Source organism: Labrus mixtus, chromosome 8 (assembly GCF_963584025.1).
Source record: "Labrus mixtus chromosome 8, fLabMix1.1, whole genome shotgun sequence".
Lineage (NCBI taxonomy): Eukaryota > Metazoa > Chordata > Actinopteri > Labriformes > Labridae > Labrus > Labrus mixtus.
The window spans coordinates 8,280,155-8,294,040 of record NC_083619.1 but is presented as its reverse complement, the minus strand read 5'-3'; the positions used below and the strand labels follow the sequence as shown (position 1 = coordinate 8,294,040).

The window sequence follows — 13,886 nt, the reverse complement described above, 5'->3', positions numbered from 1 at the left end:
TGTCCTCACTCGTTGTATTCCATCATGTGACTTTATTCAGCTACCAAAAATCATCTTCATGTGTTGACAATAATCTAAATATGTCGAGGAATCTCTTTTTGTCTGTTATCACAAATATTCCACCTCAAATGACGCATTTGTTGATATACACGAGTCATAATTAATCATATTTTAAAAATATATGCAATGATCTGTAAAATAAAAAAGGTTTAAAAAAAGAAAGATGTACTCGCCAATCTAATGATTACATTAATACTAATCATTCAGAGGACCCATAAAGAGGCAGAATGAGGGTTTTCTTTGAGTAAACAATAAAAGGGACAGAAATTTTGAAAGTGGATATCAGCTCAAAGCCTTTCATGATCAATCATTGTATCACCAAATCACACAAGTACACACACACGCAGGGAGAGAAGTGTAACCTGTGCCACTTTAAAAACAGCATTTCATGAAGACGCCTCTGACAGGTTTCAGTGAGAAAAAATGCATTTCATGACGTCAACGCACAGAGTGTTTTTGAAAAGAATCCCCATGTAATTATCAAAGAAAAATAAAATGCATGTTAGCAGATCAATAAGGTGCCAATTGAACAAATCATTTGTGCATGGTTAGTGATGCTCCGACAAAAAGGCCAATAAAAGTGGGAAACACTACAAAACAAATTAAACTCTGTCTAATGAACATGATGCGCCTCGGTCTGTTTCAATCTGTAATCAATATTTACAAGTTAAATGTTCCTTTTATCCGACATGTACACTTAAAGAGTCATTGCATCTACATCGTTACATACAAACCTCAGGATGTTTGTGTGACAGTGCATGGAGTTGCCATCATACGTACATTTACAACATCTTTTACATACACCATTTACATCAGTACCTGAACTTGGAGCTCTTTCACAGCCCTTTGCACGTGGTACGAAAACAACCACACGGCTACATTGGGAGTGACGACAGTGATTCGTTGGTGAGTGTTTAAAAAGCAGACTACAGTACGGTCAAAACAAGTTGCCTAGTGACAAAAAGACTAAAGAAAATACTGGCTTCTGGAGGACGTTAACAGGGTTACTTCACCCAAATATAGATTTGTTTAATTTACCAACAGTGGTATCCAGACATGAACAAGTTTGGTTTTATTAGCCGAGGTTTGACAGTCCATGTGCTGCTCAGTAACACTACAGAGGAAAATGGGAGTTTGTGTGATGTTGAAGAGTCTACAGTCATGCCAGCAGCTCTGCGAGGATGTGCAATAATTTAGATGCCAATGGCAGAATGCCTACATATTCACAATCACAATGCTAACATGCTAACATCTAGCGGATGTGGTGTTAACCACATTCCCTATGCTTAGTTAGCATGATAACATTTGAATCATTTGTGTACACCAAATTTGAATGGCAACTCATGTGCAAGTCTTTGAGATGATTCACTAAAATAGCACAAAGGTTTTTAAACCACGTCGCTAATGTGAGCAAAATGAATCAACATTTCTTTATTAACCATTAAAACTAATAATTGCTCGACTGCAGAAGGAACTATATTCACACAGTTCCAATAAGACTTTTTAACAGCAGGGTCCGTGTTCACCTAATGTTAAACTTCATCAGATTTAAGTTATGGAATTACAAAGATCAGCCTACATCCATGATGAAGTCAAGCAGTGCTGTGGACTTGTTGCTTACATCAGCATGCAAACATGCTCACAAAGACAGCGCTGATATAGAGCAGGTTCAGAGGTTTTACCACATTCACAATCTCAGTTTAGCATGTTAGCATGTAAACTTTGCTCGTTGTAAACCAAACAGAGTTCAGCTGAGACTAATGGGAATGTAAAATACTTAGCAGCTGATTGGTCGTTAACCAAAATGTAGAACAAATTGAAAAAGTGACCCGCTAACGATGCTAGATGAAAAAAGGAAGGACTTCATGTCATGAGTATTCAGCAATAACAGACCTGAAATACATCGAGCCAAAAGTCCTGTCAATGGATGAAACAGTTTTTGAGTTATTGAAGTCTCAATCAGAGTGGTTTACTTGAACAGTGGACCACAATCGACATCACTAAAGTGACGAGCATGACCTCAGATGAAACTCCATTGTACTCAGAGACACAAATCTCAAAAACGTTCCACGAAGACGATTAAAACTATCTCCATATCTGAATACCACAAGAGGTAAGACACAAGCTTCTTCTTTTCCAATTTGAATGAACTGCCCCTTTAAACTGTTTTTCTCTCTGGAGGAATTTGTTTCAATTTGTGTGTGCGCATCCCCACAGAAGTTCATTTTAAAGTCAGCCTGTAAAACGAGCAGCTCCAGGCTCAACACTAACTGCCAGCATTCAGGATTCTTCCCAGCTGTTAGATCAATAATAATAGGTCAACAATAATAACATCCTCTTACAGGGGACAAAGAAAACAGCAATCATTACCCGTGTCTGTCTGTTGGTTTGTTACGTTTTTTTTAAACTACTTGTGAAAATGAAAATAATTCTCCCTGCAGCTGCCTGGAGCTGCCTGGTTGGCAGGACAACTTCATGAACTCAGTGTGAGACGCAAACACAGATATTGGTTTAATTCAACCAAAGCAAAAAAAAGTTTCAGCAACCAGTGGTCACATACGGTGAGAAGAAAATACCTATTGCATAGTACAAGAATAATAGGCAGGTCTAAATATTCCTGTCTTTGAAAACCTTGGGGGAATGATCTTTCAAAGTGTTTTTCCTGCAGTCATGGGGCAGAGCCGTTACTCTGGATTTGTGTGGATCTAAAGGATTTAAGCAGTCCAGTCAGAGTCTCAACTCTTTGGTTATGCTTTGACAAAACCACCACACCACACGTCTGGGCTGCCTTGTACAGAAATCTGGTCATTTTGTCATATTCTAAAGTTCAATTCCATCTGAATTTACAGATTTATAAAACTAACACTAAGCTACTGTTTGTTTAAAGGTTCTCTGTATCTGTGTTATGGGATGTTTTCTTACATTTCTTGGATGAGTGTACATTGAAAACACCCCATAATCACATATAGGCAATTTTGTTATTCAGAAAAAATTATAATTTGTCTTACTAAGGCTGAATTTACACTTTTTCAATTTCAGTGTAGCATAAAGTGCCGTATAGAGGTGGCACGACACTGGAGTTTTGTGGCACAGTTGAATTAAAAAAAAAAAAGGCAATCACTTCCAGTACTGGCAGGAGATGGTTTGGATTGTGCTTATGTATGAAGAGGAAGAAAATAAAAGAAATTAGGAGTTGATATAATTGATTGCATCTCTTCTCCCATTTACTGTATAAGCGCACTGTAAACTTTTCAAGTGTGATTCCTGTGATGAACTGAGCCTCTTCTCTCTGTGGTCCTCATGCATCCTGCAGTAGTGTCACACTCCTGCCAGCTCCACGTCTCCTCCTCCTCATCATCAACGTCTTCCTCCTCCTGTCTTTGGCAGTAGTGGTTTCTTGGAATTGACTACACTGCAGCTGTGCAATACCATTAGTTTCTGTCCTTTATTTCTGGCTCTGCTCGACTTAACTGATGCTGAGCTGCGCAAATCCAATGAGCTTAACATCGTCAGGAATTTCAGACTCCTCCACGCCAGACGCCTGAAAGACAGTGAACAACCTCTTAAAGACTGGACTGACTGTTTTTATATCTGAAACAGCAATTCACACCTGTAAATCAATCACACATTGAATGCTTTCATGCACTTTTCAGTACTTACCAATTTAAAAGTCACATTTTTGTTGTTGTGAGGATCATCAACAATCTTTTGCAAATTGGCAGCAACTACAAAAGAGATTAAATAAAGTGAGCACGGATGACGACAATTGACGTTGATCAGCAGTGCAGACAGGAAATAACCGGTTTTGAACCGGTTTTGAACCAGCCCAGATTAGGGCTGCACACGTATTGCAGTTTTATCGTCATCACATTACGGGCATTGACGATAAGAACACCACAAATGTCTGAATGTACCACAATAAATGAGAAAACATATTTTTAAGTAATCAAACTCAGCTTTTTAATTCAGCATGAGTACATTCTACCTAGAAGATGGAGGCCTGGGAATAATAATCATGCTTTCACACCATTTGGATGAAGTCAGATGAAGCTAATGCTAACAGCTACCCTCAGATAACATGGACCAATGAGGCGGGAAATAAAGCTTTTTGGATTCAGGAAGTGTTGTGTTAAATATAAAGAACAGCAGATAGACATACAAACTGAGCTCTAACTAATATACACTCTTACATTTTCTATGTTCTTTTCTTATTGTCATTGCACATCACATCTTTGAATAACACTGAGCAGACCTAATCTGGATGCACAAAATCAAATCACAAGACAGCCGGTTCCAGATCAGACTACCTTTCCCTGAAGATTATTTTTCCTGTTTCTACTTGGACTTTAGCTTTCAACCTGCAGAGATGAGTCATCTATTGCCACCTACATGTGAAACTTTGCATAAGATGAAGCAGTAACATTTCAGAACACAAACCTCTGTGACGACAACACGGGAGAAATGCAAAGCTTTTTGCAATGAACAGTTTAAGATTTCTCTGATGGGTCACGCATCCCAAGCAGGTTTAGAGTGAGCAGATATCTCCCTGTTGAGATATCACATCATACATTGTTATATCTCTTACTTACCAATGACCAAGTCCCTCCCGTCAACCAGACCGGCTGAGACCAGCTCCTGAGAAACTCCATCAGCAGAATCTGAGGACAGATATGAAGAGTTACACTTCAAGTAAGAATCATTAGAACAAAAATGATCCAGAAATGACGAGCAGATGGCGCCTACCTCTGCCAGACATGAACTCAAATCGGATGTCATTGAGTTCCTTCTTGGGGTTCCTCAGTCTCAAGACGAGGCTGATGGGAACACTGGCATTGGCTGCAGCTGGATCCTGCAGCAGCACAGAAGTTAAGTTACAGTCCAAGTACACATTAGAGACCAGCTCCACACACTCTGTCAGTACAATCTACTCTTCAGGTTCAACAGGACAACAGGGAGATCAGGTGTTTGTTCGGACTCCCCTCTCTTCACCTCTACTAGAAGTTCTTTTTTCTTTAAATATCTTTCAGCAGCTGCTTGCTGCCGATGTTGTCCTGAACTGTCTTATGATCGGGTCCTCAGTAGAGCCCAACTGATTCATTAGCCAGCCGATGATATCGGCCGATATCAGAAAATAAAGTTACTATTGCTAGCGGCTAATTTTATGGCAGATATTTGCTGATATTACGTGTTTTATCCACCAGTCAAATAGCATTTCATTTTAGTATCCTTGTATTACATTAGCAGTTCTCTGTCACCAGCACAGTGGACTATCCCCCTGCTTATTTCCAGGTTTCTGTACCTGAGCAGCGGGTGCATGTGAAGGGCTTGCTGTCTGAGCGGGAGCCTGCGGTGCCGCTTCCTCTCCTGTTTGGCCCACGTTTGCAGGCCTCTCCTGTGCCACGCCAGGCGGCTGCAGACTTCCCGTGGTGCCGTCAGCTGCTGGGAAAAGCTACGAGATACCATTTTGCAAAAAAACATTAGCAGTTGTTTTTGAGTTTTACATGCATAGAAAAAAAAAAGAGCACACACAGGACAAGTCATGCAGATCACTCTTTAAGGCATTAAGATAAATCAAGATTTCCACGTCATGTCCACTAAAAATGCACTCACCTCCAGATTCTGGGAACCGTCCTTCACTCTGGGGGACTGCAGGATGGACATGACAGATTGTCAGGATTAAAAACATGCAATTCTCCTTTTATCCCCCCCCCCAACATATTGAGAATTGTAGGATTGGAGGAATTTGACACAAAGTGACTTTAGACACAGGACTGAAATCACAGTAAAGACAACAGAGAGTTAAATCCCACACCAAGACCCAAATACAAATCGTTGTCAAACTAAGGCCACCCCACATCCCTGAACAGACAGACTCATAGTACATTCAGATTCATATTGCATGCTGGAACATCTATTTTCTGTCCTGAACTCCAGCAGCACTCTCTGCTGGCCATAAGGGTGCAGTGTGCATTGAGAGTAACTCAATAAAGGCTTTATAAAGACATGCAGAGTCTCACCCGCAGAGCAGCCACAGCAGCTTTGCCCTCCTCACTCTCCTCGTCCAACTCATCGTCACTCCACTCCCAACCCCCGTCCTCCGTCTTGTGGAGGCGCCCACTTGAGCCGGGAACACGACGCACCTACAGAATATACATCAATATAGAAAAAAGAACTGAATATTGACTCACTTCCTCTGGTTTACACTTTTTCAGAGCGGACCATTGAAGACATGAAACAAAGTAACACAAATACATTCAAACTTGAAATATTGTGCGTTTAAAGTAAACAAGGAACGACTGCCAAACCTTTTTAGAACGCTCATTTATTGTTGGACCTTTGTTTAGGAGCCTCTCCTGCAAATACTCGTTGTTCTGTGAAAGAGAGACAAACATTTACTGCTGGATCTATAACCGTTCTATTTGAAACACAAGATTTATTTAAGTTTTTTTGCCGTAACAGTGGTTTAAGGCTCACTTTGGCTTTTGTGAAGAATTTATGCTTCAGCAACTCAGCAGCGGTTGGCCTAAATAGGAAAGAGACACAAGGCTTTTCATTATGTTCTTTGCACAACCAGAGAATCTCGAGGAAGGCAAAACAAGCACAACTACAGTCTTGCAACAGGCTGACCTTTTTTCAGGATCTTTCTGTAAGCACAGGGAGAGCATCTTCCTGAACGACTTGCCATACTTCTTCACCATCTCTTTGTCTGCGATGCCCGTCTCCAGACAGGGTGGGTCGTTCTGCAAAGTCAGCATCAGCACCTAAAAATGCACAAAGATCAGCGGCAGTCAGTGAACTTGTATATAAAAGCTGTAAGGGCACCTGTACGGCCTGTGTCTATTAAGGCGTTTTTTTGTGTGCTGGCAACACTCATTTCTGTTGAAGTTCAACATTTCAGCGCTCAGCTGATCTTTGTTGCTGAGCTCACAGCACTCTCAGTTGAAAAAGTTCAACTTTTGGAACACACATGAGCTCGTCAATGTCACTTCTCCTTCAGTGACTAATCAAAATCAAGAAGGGGCGGGACTTCTGATATCAGCTTTGTCAACAACTGGTGGAGGAGAAAACTAATGTGACTCGTCATTTCGAGGGAACTATTTCCAGGAGTAGAGCTGCTCTGACCTGTCCTTGAATAAAAGCTCATATTTGGCACACAGAGCGTTCTAAAACAGACCTAACGGACATTACAGAGGGAAGAGGGAGTTAACTTCTATAACCTACAACAATTAATTGTGAGTGAGAAGCGCTCTAAAACTGAGGTCATGAGCGTCCCCAGCGCAAACTTATCTTATCATCTTTGATAAGATGATAAGATAAGATAAGATATACTTTATTGTCGGCAAGAAAAAAAATCCCTTTGGGGGCAATAAAGTAAATCTTATCTTATTATCTTATCAAACATCACTGTTAATGAACACAGGTCCTTATTAAAAACCCACTCTGTATGGAGCAAGTGATCTTTTTCTGCTGTTTCACAAAGATTTTAGAAAATATACGGATATGAGATAAGGCACCAGTAAGTAAACACAGTTACCTTCATAGGAGGGTATTTATGATATGGTGCAGCCCCTGTGGCCAGTTCAATGGCTGTTATCCCGAAACTCCAAATGTCAGCTTTGAAGTCATAGCCGCGCACCTGCAGAATAAAAACAGATTCAACAAAGTGCTCAAGTCTTGATGTACCACAGAGTTATGAGCAACAGGTGACAGTGGCAGAGAAAGGATCCCTCTAAAGAACAAGCCTCACACCTGCTCCATGACCTCAGGAGCCATCCAGCACGGTGTCCCCACAAACGTCTTCCGAACCTTGTTCCTCGTCATGTCTCCTCCGGCTGCTAGAAAGGCACTCACACCAAAGTCTTGGGAGGGTGAGTGATGTGAACGGTGTGAGAGAGAAATCAGAGAAAAACTTCAATACTGAGAAAAACTCATTTCAAGGGGAAAATACTATGAAATATAGATAATGTATCAGAAGTTAAAAACAGACAAATAAAGAGACTCTTGTATCCATGCAGACAAAATGTGTTCAACAACCTCATTAAATCCAGAGAAAAACAAGACAAAGTACCGGCAATTTGCACTGAGCCATCGTCTCCAAGAAGGATATTTCCAGCTTTGAGATCCCTGTGGATCAAGAGAAGGAGCATTAATTCATAATAAACAATTAAGATGTCATGAGTCAGTGAGTGCACCAGCAGAGGAGTGGTTGGGCTGTAACATCTGACTCTACAAACATTTATCGCTCATGCACACAAACAAGTTAGAGCAGCACCTTTGATCTGACTCATTTTGATCCACCTGATTTCTGTTTGGGTACACAGACTGTAAACACTGCAGAAAGAACAGAGTGGATCAACACTCGCTCTCTCTTACTGATCAGATGTAAGTGAGTTATCACTGTGTCTCAACTCTTCCAGCAGCAGCTTTCTCTTGTCTTTTGAAAATACTGACAGCTAACGCCAAAAGTGACTTTCGGAAAAGTTGAAAGATTTTCAACTTTAGCACACGGAGCGGCTGCACAAAAAAGGTGGAGCAGACACTCTCTACTCATACAAAACAATTGAAAATAGACCCTTGCGCTCAGAAAAAAAGATTTTCATATCTTCATAATTCTATTACTGCTATCAGTTTCTCTTATTTTCTCTCTGCTCTTTTGTGAAGCACTGGGGGCTGCATGCTTCAGGGACATGAGAGGTGCTATATTAATAAAGCTGAGTTGAGTGTCATACAACAAGTTAAAGAGGATATACGGCGGCCTTACTGCTCAGCAGTGGTTCACAGGGTTCATGGGAGGGACTTTTATGTAAAACAAACCTCCTCAATTATGCATTTTCACTGTATTAAATATTGAAGGAGCAAGGGCTAGCTGAAGCCACACGCTGGTATGCAGAGAGGAAAGGCTCACAGCGAGCTGAGACGAGAGTGAATGATGGGATACAGTGCTTACGAGCACTCACTGTACATAAACACAGCATACAGCGATAACAAAGTGTGCCCTGCAGTCTGGTGATGACCGTTCATCTCAGCTCACCGATGAATCTGTCCGTTTTTGTGAAGGTACTCCAGACCCTCCAAGACCTCTTTCAGGATGCTGGCGATGCTGGCCTCATCCAACACCCCGGACCTGTGCTCGCCACGAGAGATGATATGCTTGATGATGTCCAACACTGAGCCTGAGAGAGAGGAAGAGACTCAACAGACATGCTGACGCCACAGGGAGCGAGTCTCCGGTTTGTCACACAAATATTTATCTGTTTGTGGTTGTGTTACTGAGAAAGTTAAATCCATGCTTCTTAATTCAGCAAACACAGCAGAACTCAAAACTTGATACCATAAAGATATCTCAGATAATATAGATTCAAAGCTGTGAATTTTCTGAGTAAAGAATGTCATTTGCTGACATAAATGTACCTGTATCAATGTACCGTAAACGCTGGTGTAAAAGATGCACTTTTAATACCTTTATTTATTTTAATCTAAAAAGTTTGCTGCGTCTGGTGTGACTAATACACCAGTATAAAATCCTGACACACACGCCTTCATTACCACGAGAGTGCAGCTGCCAACATCACACATTGCATGCGACCTACAGGCTGGCAGCGCCACTTTTTAACATCTTTTCTCCCTCATTAGGTCATAATCATGCATTTAAAGAAAACGGTGTTATACTTTTCAATAAATAAACCTTGTGGAAAGATCTTCTTTTTATTTAAAGAGCCCTCAATGAAAGACAACAAGTGACCAGCGGCTGTGACTCTAGGGCTGTGGGTCCGTAATGCACAACTGTCACTGCAGGCTGAGAGCTAGACTAACGCACTGTAGCTAGTAGGAGAGCAAACTCCACAAAGCGAAAACAGATCGTACTAAAAGAGCGACACAAAAACTATCTATTAAATACCTATTTTCACTCTGGGAGACCCCCCAAAACCAGAATCTTTATATAGTCTTAGATACCAGTGTGACTTATATTCCAGATTTTATGGTCTCACCAATCTCACATTTATCTGACCCTAGTCTTTCTCCATATAGAGGCAGAGTTTGCGATTCATTTGATGGGATCAAATTGTGTATTTGTAGATGAGGAATTCACAGAGAACAGCTCTTCTGATAGAGTGTTACTGCTTTACATTCTAGCCCATTGAAACCAGCCTCAGTGTAAACTGTGTTTTGCTGATCTACGGAGGAAACGTCCCCTTCATTAAAACGATGAAGCAAGTAGGAGTAAGGCTGCAGAGTGACATGGCGTTTTCAGAATAAAGTGTGTATTCTCATGTATCATGAATCTGGTTAAGAAGAAAAAATGTCAACGGACAGATACAATGCACAAAAAGAAGGAACTGAATAAGGCGAGTTATTTTCAAATAAGCTATGAATCACTGAGGATGCATTCAATACATGTGGTCTGTTCACCCGGTGAGAAGGAAACACATGACCATCAGACAAAGAAAGAATCTGGACGAATATAAACTAATACAGTGACAGGATATGTTGATCCCTGGTGAATATATACAAACGTTTAGAGATTGATTTCAATCTAAAAAGAAGGCGGTTTATTTCATTCAAATCAGAGATTATTCAAGTGCTGCCAGAGGCAAAGTTTCTTTGAATAGTTCAGCACTTACCACCACTGAGCAGCTTCATCACCAGCCACAGCTCATCCTTCACCACGAAGGAGGTATAGTAAGACACGATGTTCCGATGGTGGCACTGGCTCATGGCCTGAATCTCTTTCTGCACAGAGAGGAAGAAATACAAGGTCACACGAGGAACAGGACCGGTGCAGTACAAAGCAAAAAACTAACTAAATATTTAGAACACACTTCAAGTTACAAGCTGCAGCTTAGCCATACTGGCCTTGATTAGGATTTGTTCTTTTGATGTGGAGTAAATCTAATAAAATCTTACTCTTAGTGCACTTTGAATTAGACAGACCAATCCCTGCTCTCACTCTTCCCTCATAGACCACCTGTCTTGTTAAAGGGCTCAATCCTAAACCACAAGAACCCAGCGCCCCGCCCTGACTCCAGACAGAGGAGTAACCTGGGTTACATCACCACTCAGCCACCAAGCCAACACCTTTTTAACCTAGATGACAAACAAAGGTGAATTAAGGCCCTTGATGTCTGACATAAGGTCTGGGTAGGTGGACGACCTAAAGGAGAGGTAATGTAATAAAATATTCCCATGAGATTAAAAAAAACAACAACTCTGCATTGTTGATATGTCACAATGCTTGAAAAGCAAAAGTCCTGATCGGATGATGAGGCTGAAGCAGAGTCATCTCTCTGTCATTCTATCTTAAGTTTCATTTCCATGGAAAAGAAAGCTGCAAACACTAAAAAAGCTGCACAAAAAGCACATTAAAAGTCTTATGAGACAAAAGAGATCTCACAACTGACAGGGATTTTTCCCCACAGATTCAACAAACATAGCAGTCTTTAATCGAGGTGGGAAGAAAATGATTTATGTAAAACTTCAGATTCTTATCTTGAGATTTAAAATAGATCACAACTTACAAAAATCTGTTTGCTTTTTTGTTGTCTAATCAGTCACTCCCTGCTAAGTGCTAAGGCTAGCTCTTTCACTCAGTAGAATGACAAATAAAGCAGCAAGATATTCATCCAGTCTCACAGATGACTGGAGTAGATCCTGAAGTACTAATTCATAAATAGACTTTGAATCCGTGAATTATGAATCATTTTGAATCGAAAATAGATTCTGAATCGAATCATGAGACACACAAAGATTCCCAGCCCTAATCTTAAAGATTAGAGGTTGAATTGTGTAGGAAAAATGTTCCAGGCTGCTTTATGGCATCATGTTTACAAGAAGCTGCCTCAAAGTGATTTATAACCCTTATCGGTCCTGTATTTGTTTAACTTAATAAGGTAAATACACATTCCCCTCTAATTACCCTGAGTAAACACTTGTTTCATTACAGAATAAAAGAAACAGCAGTTTCCCTCAGTCATTTGTGATACCTTATTCCTCTCTGTTGAGCAAAAGATGTGTCCAAGATTGATCATGAAAACTTCAGTCGGGAGTCTGACTTCCTGTTAGTGTATCTTGTCCTCACACAACTGAACCTGGATGTGACTAGTTGGGCAGTTTATCTCAAAAATCACTCTATTAACATTTAACTACTTTTAAGTGTTGAACCCATCACTTATTGTAGATTTGAGAAGAGACTGGCAAGTGATTGACAAAAATAAAAAAACTGCATTTCAGTGCTCAACAGGAAAAGCTTATTGTTGTATCACGCTCTTTATCTGCCCTGAATTGAAGACACACACACACACACACACACACACACACACACACACACACACACACACACACACACACACACACACACACAAGTTTCTCACCAGGAGCTCATCCATGCTAGTTTGACATTTTTCCAGGTTGATGCGTTTGATGGCCACCTTCTCCTTCCTGGGCCTGCAGTATGCTGCCTGGACGACTGCAGTGGCTCCGCTCCCTGAAGGTAAAACATTTTAATGAAACCATCACACAACAGGAGCACATTGACTGTTTTAGAGACAGCTGTAGAAATACGACAGGAAGTTTGCTACACATTCACGCTAAACTTCAGTGTAAACTAGTTTCTTATACATACATATACTAGTTTCTGTACAGTTTATTTTAAATCACTTAGCTGTTACTACAATTTATTTATTTTTACTTTTTTTTTTGTACTTCTGTACTCTTTTTTTTCTTATAATGTTTTTCTATTTTATATATAATTAACTTTTTTTGTAGAAGCTGACTCAGGGAGAAACGCACAATAATTCCAATGTACCTGTACTGTCCTGTACCTGTGCAGATGGTAATAAACATCTATTCTATTCTTATAGGTGACTAAGGTCATCAACAGTACTGTATGGTAGCACCAATGTTGTAGAAACATGCAGGCCTCTGTCACATTATTCAAAATGTTTCGTTCAAAGTAATTGGTGACGTTACCAGGACTAGAGTAAAGTATGAATGGCTCTCTTAATCCGTGTCACACCTTCAGTAAAGGAGCACCACCCTCTTCAAACACTGACGGGTCTTCACACGGGCTAACCTTAGCTAGCTCACTGTTTAGATTCAACTTGTCGAGAAGCCGTCTTACTTCAGCTAGCCAACAAGCAGACAACCTTAATTAATTTACTCTGCACGGCTGTTGACCTTCCTGCCATGTAGATACGGGTTGTTACTGGCCTTCTGCTAAACTACAGACATGCACATGCTACTTGGCTAGTAGCAGCCGACACCGATGTGGAAACAGGGGAAGCTAGGATGCTAACGTTAGCAGGCTAAGCTACTCACCTATCACCTCATTGAGTTCGTAGTCATCCCTGTCGATTGTCCAGGATTGAGTGGACTGGTCGTCGGCCATGGTTTCGCAGTTTTGACTGTGTAATCAGTGCTTCTAAAATAATAACAGATGATCCGTCTGGAGTTATAGCTTTATGGTTACTCCATTCGGCTGCTGCTGTTCCGCTGACAACTCCTGCCGATCCTGTCAACACAACTTTACGCGCGACTGACGCATGACGTATGACGCACGACCTCAGAACAAGGCATATAGAAGCCGCCATCTTGAGTGTGGCAAAGTCTCACAAATTTTCCAAAACGTAGAAATAAAACATTGGATGATGAAAAATAGTTACATGCGACAGTTCATAGACTATGACAAGTATGTTAGTTCAACTTTTAAATCGAGTGAAGTCTTTTTAACATACCCAAGTGTTCCCAGTGAATCCAATAGAGGGCGCCAAAGCGTTTGTCATGTCTTGGCTTTTTGATGATGTCCTCTGTACGTTGTCTTCTTTGTGCTC

The 13,886-nt window shown here is 40.8% G+C and overlaps 1 protein-coding gene across 2 annotated transcripts; it reads right to left on the bottom strand.

Moving 5' to 3' along the window:
• Positions 1 to 12: 12 nt before the first annotated feature.
• oxsr1a (oxidative stress responsive kinase 1a) lies at positions 13 to 13,592 on the bottom strand. 2 transcript variants are annotated; one of them, XM_061044060.1, is made up of 17 exons: positions 13,375 to 13,591; positions 12,429 to 12,541; positions 10,683 to 10,791; positions 9,092 to 9,233; positions 8,129 to 8,184; positions 7,810 to 7,919; positions 7,595 to 7,696; positions 6,688 to 6,821; positions 6,535 to 6,583; positions 6,366 to 6,431; positions 6,078 to 6,200; positions 5,671 to 5,706; positions 5,360 to 5,509; positions 4,804 to 4,909; positions 4,650 to 4,718; positions 3,721 to 3,785; positions 13 to 3,601 (listed from the first exon to the last, which is right to left on the bottom strand). In XM_061044060.1, exons 1-17 carry the CDS (start codon positions 13,442 to 13,444, stop codon positions 3,527 to 3,529), a joined length of 1,575 nt encoding a protein of 524 aa, XP_060900043.1. In that variant the 5' UTR covers positions 13,445 to 13,591; the 3' UTR covers positions 13 to 3,526. The 2 variants fall into 2 exon arrangements, with proteins under 2 accessions (XP_060900043.1, XP_060900044.1); XM_061044061.1 differs by lacking the exon at positions 5,671 to 5,706 and having other exon boundaries at positions 13,375 to 13,592.
• Positions 13,593 to 13,886: the final 294 nt, after the last annotated feature.

Excerpts from the sequence above, each read along its gene's own strand:
- oxsr1a (XM_061044060.1), bottom strand. The coding sequence starts at position 13,444 with ATGGCCGACGACCAGTCCACTCAATCCTGGACAATCGACAGGGATGAC. Across the intron at positions 8,185-9,091 it reads AAAAACGGACAGATTCATCG|GGATCTCAAAGCTGGAAATA; the intron begins GTGAGCTGAGAT and ends CTTGATCCACAG. Across the intron at positions 6,584-6,687 it reads CAGAAAGATCCTGAAAAAAG|GCCAACCGCTGCTGAGTTGC; the intron begins GTCAGCCTGTTG and ends TTTCCTATTTAG.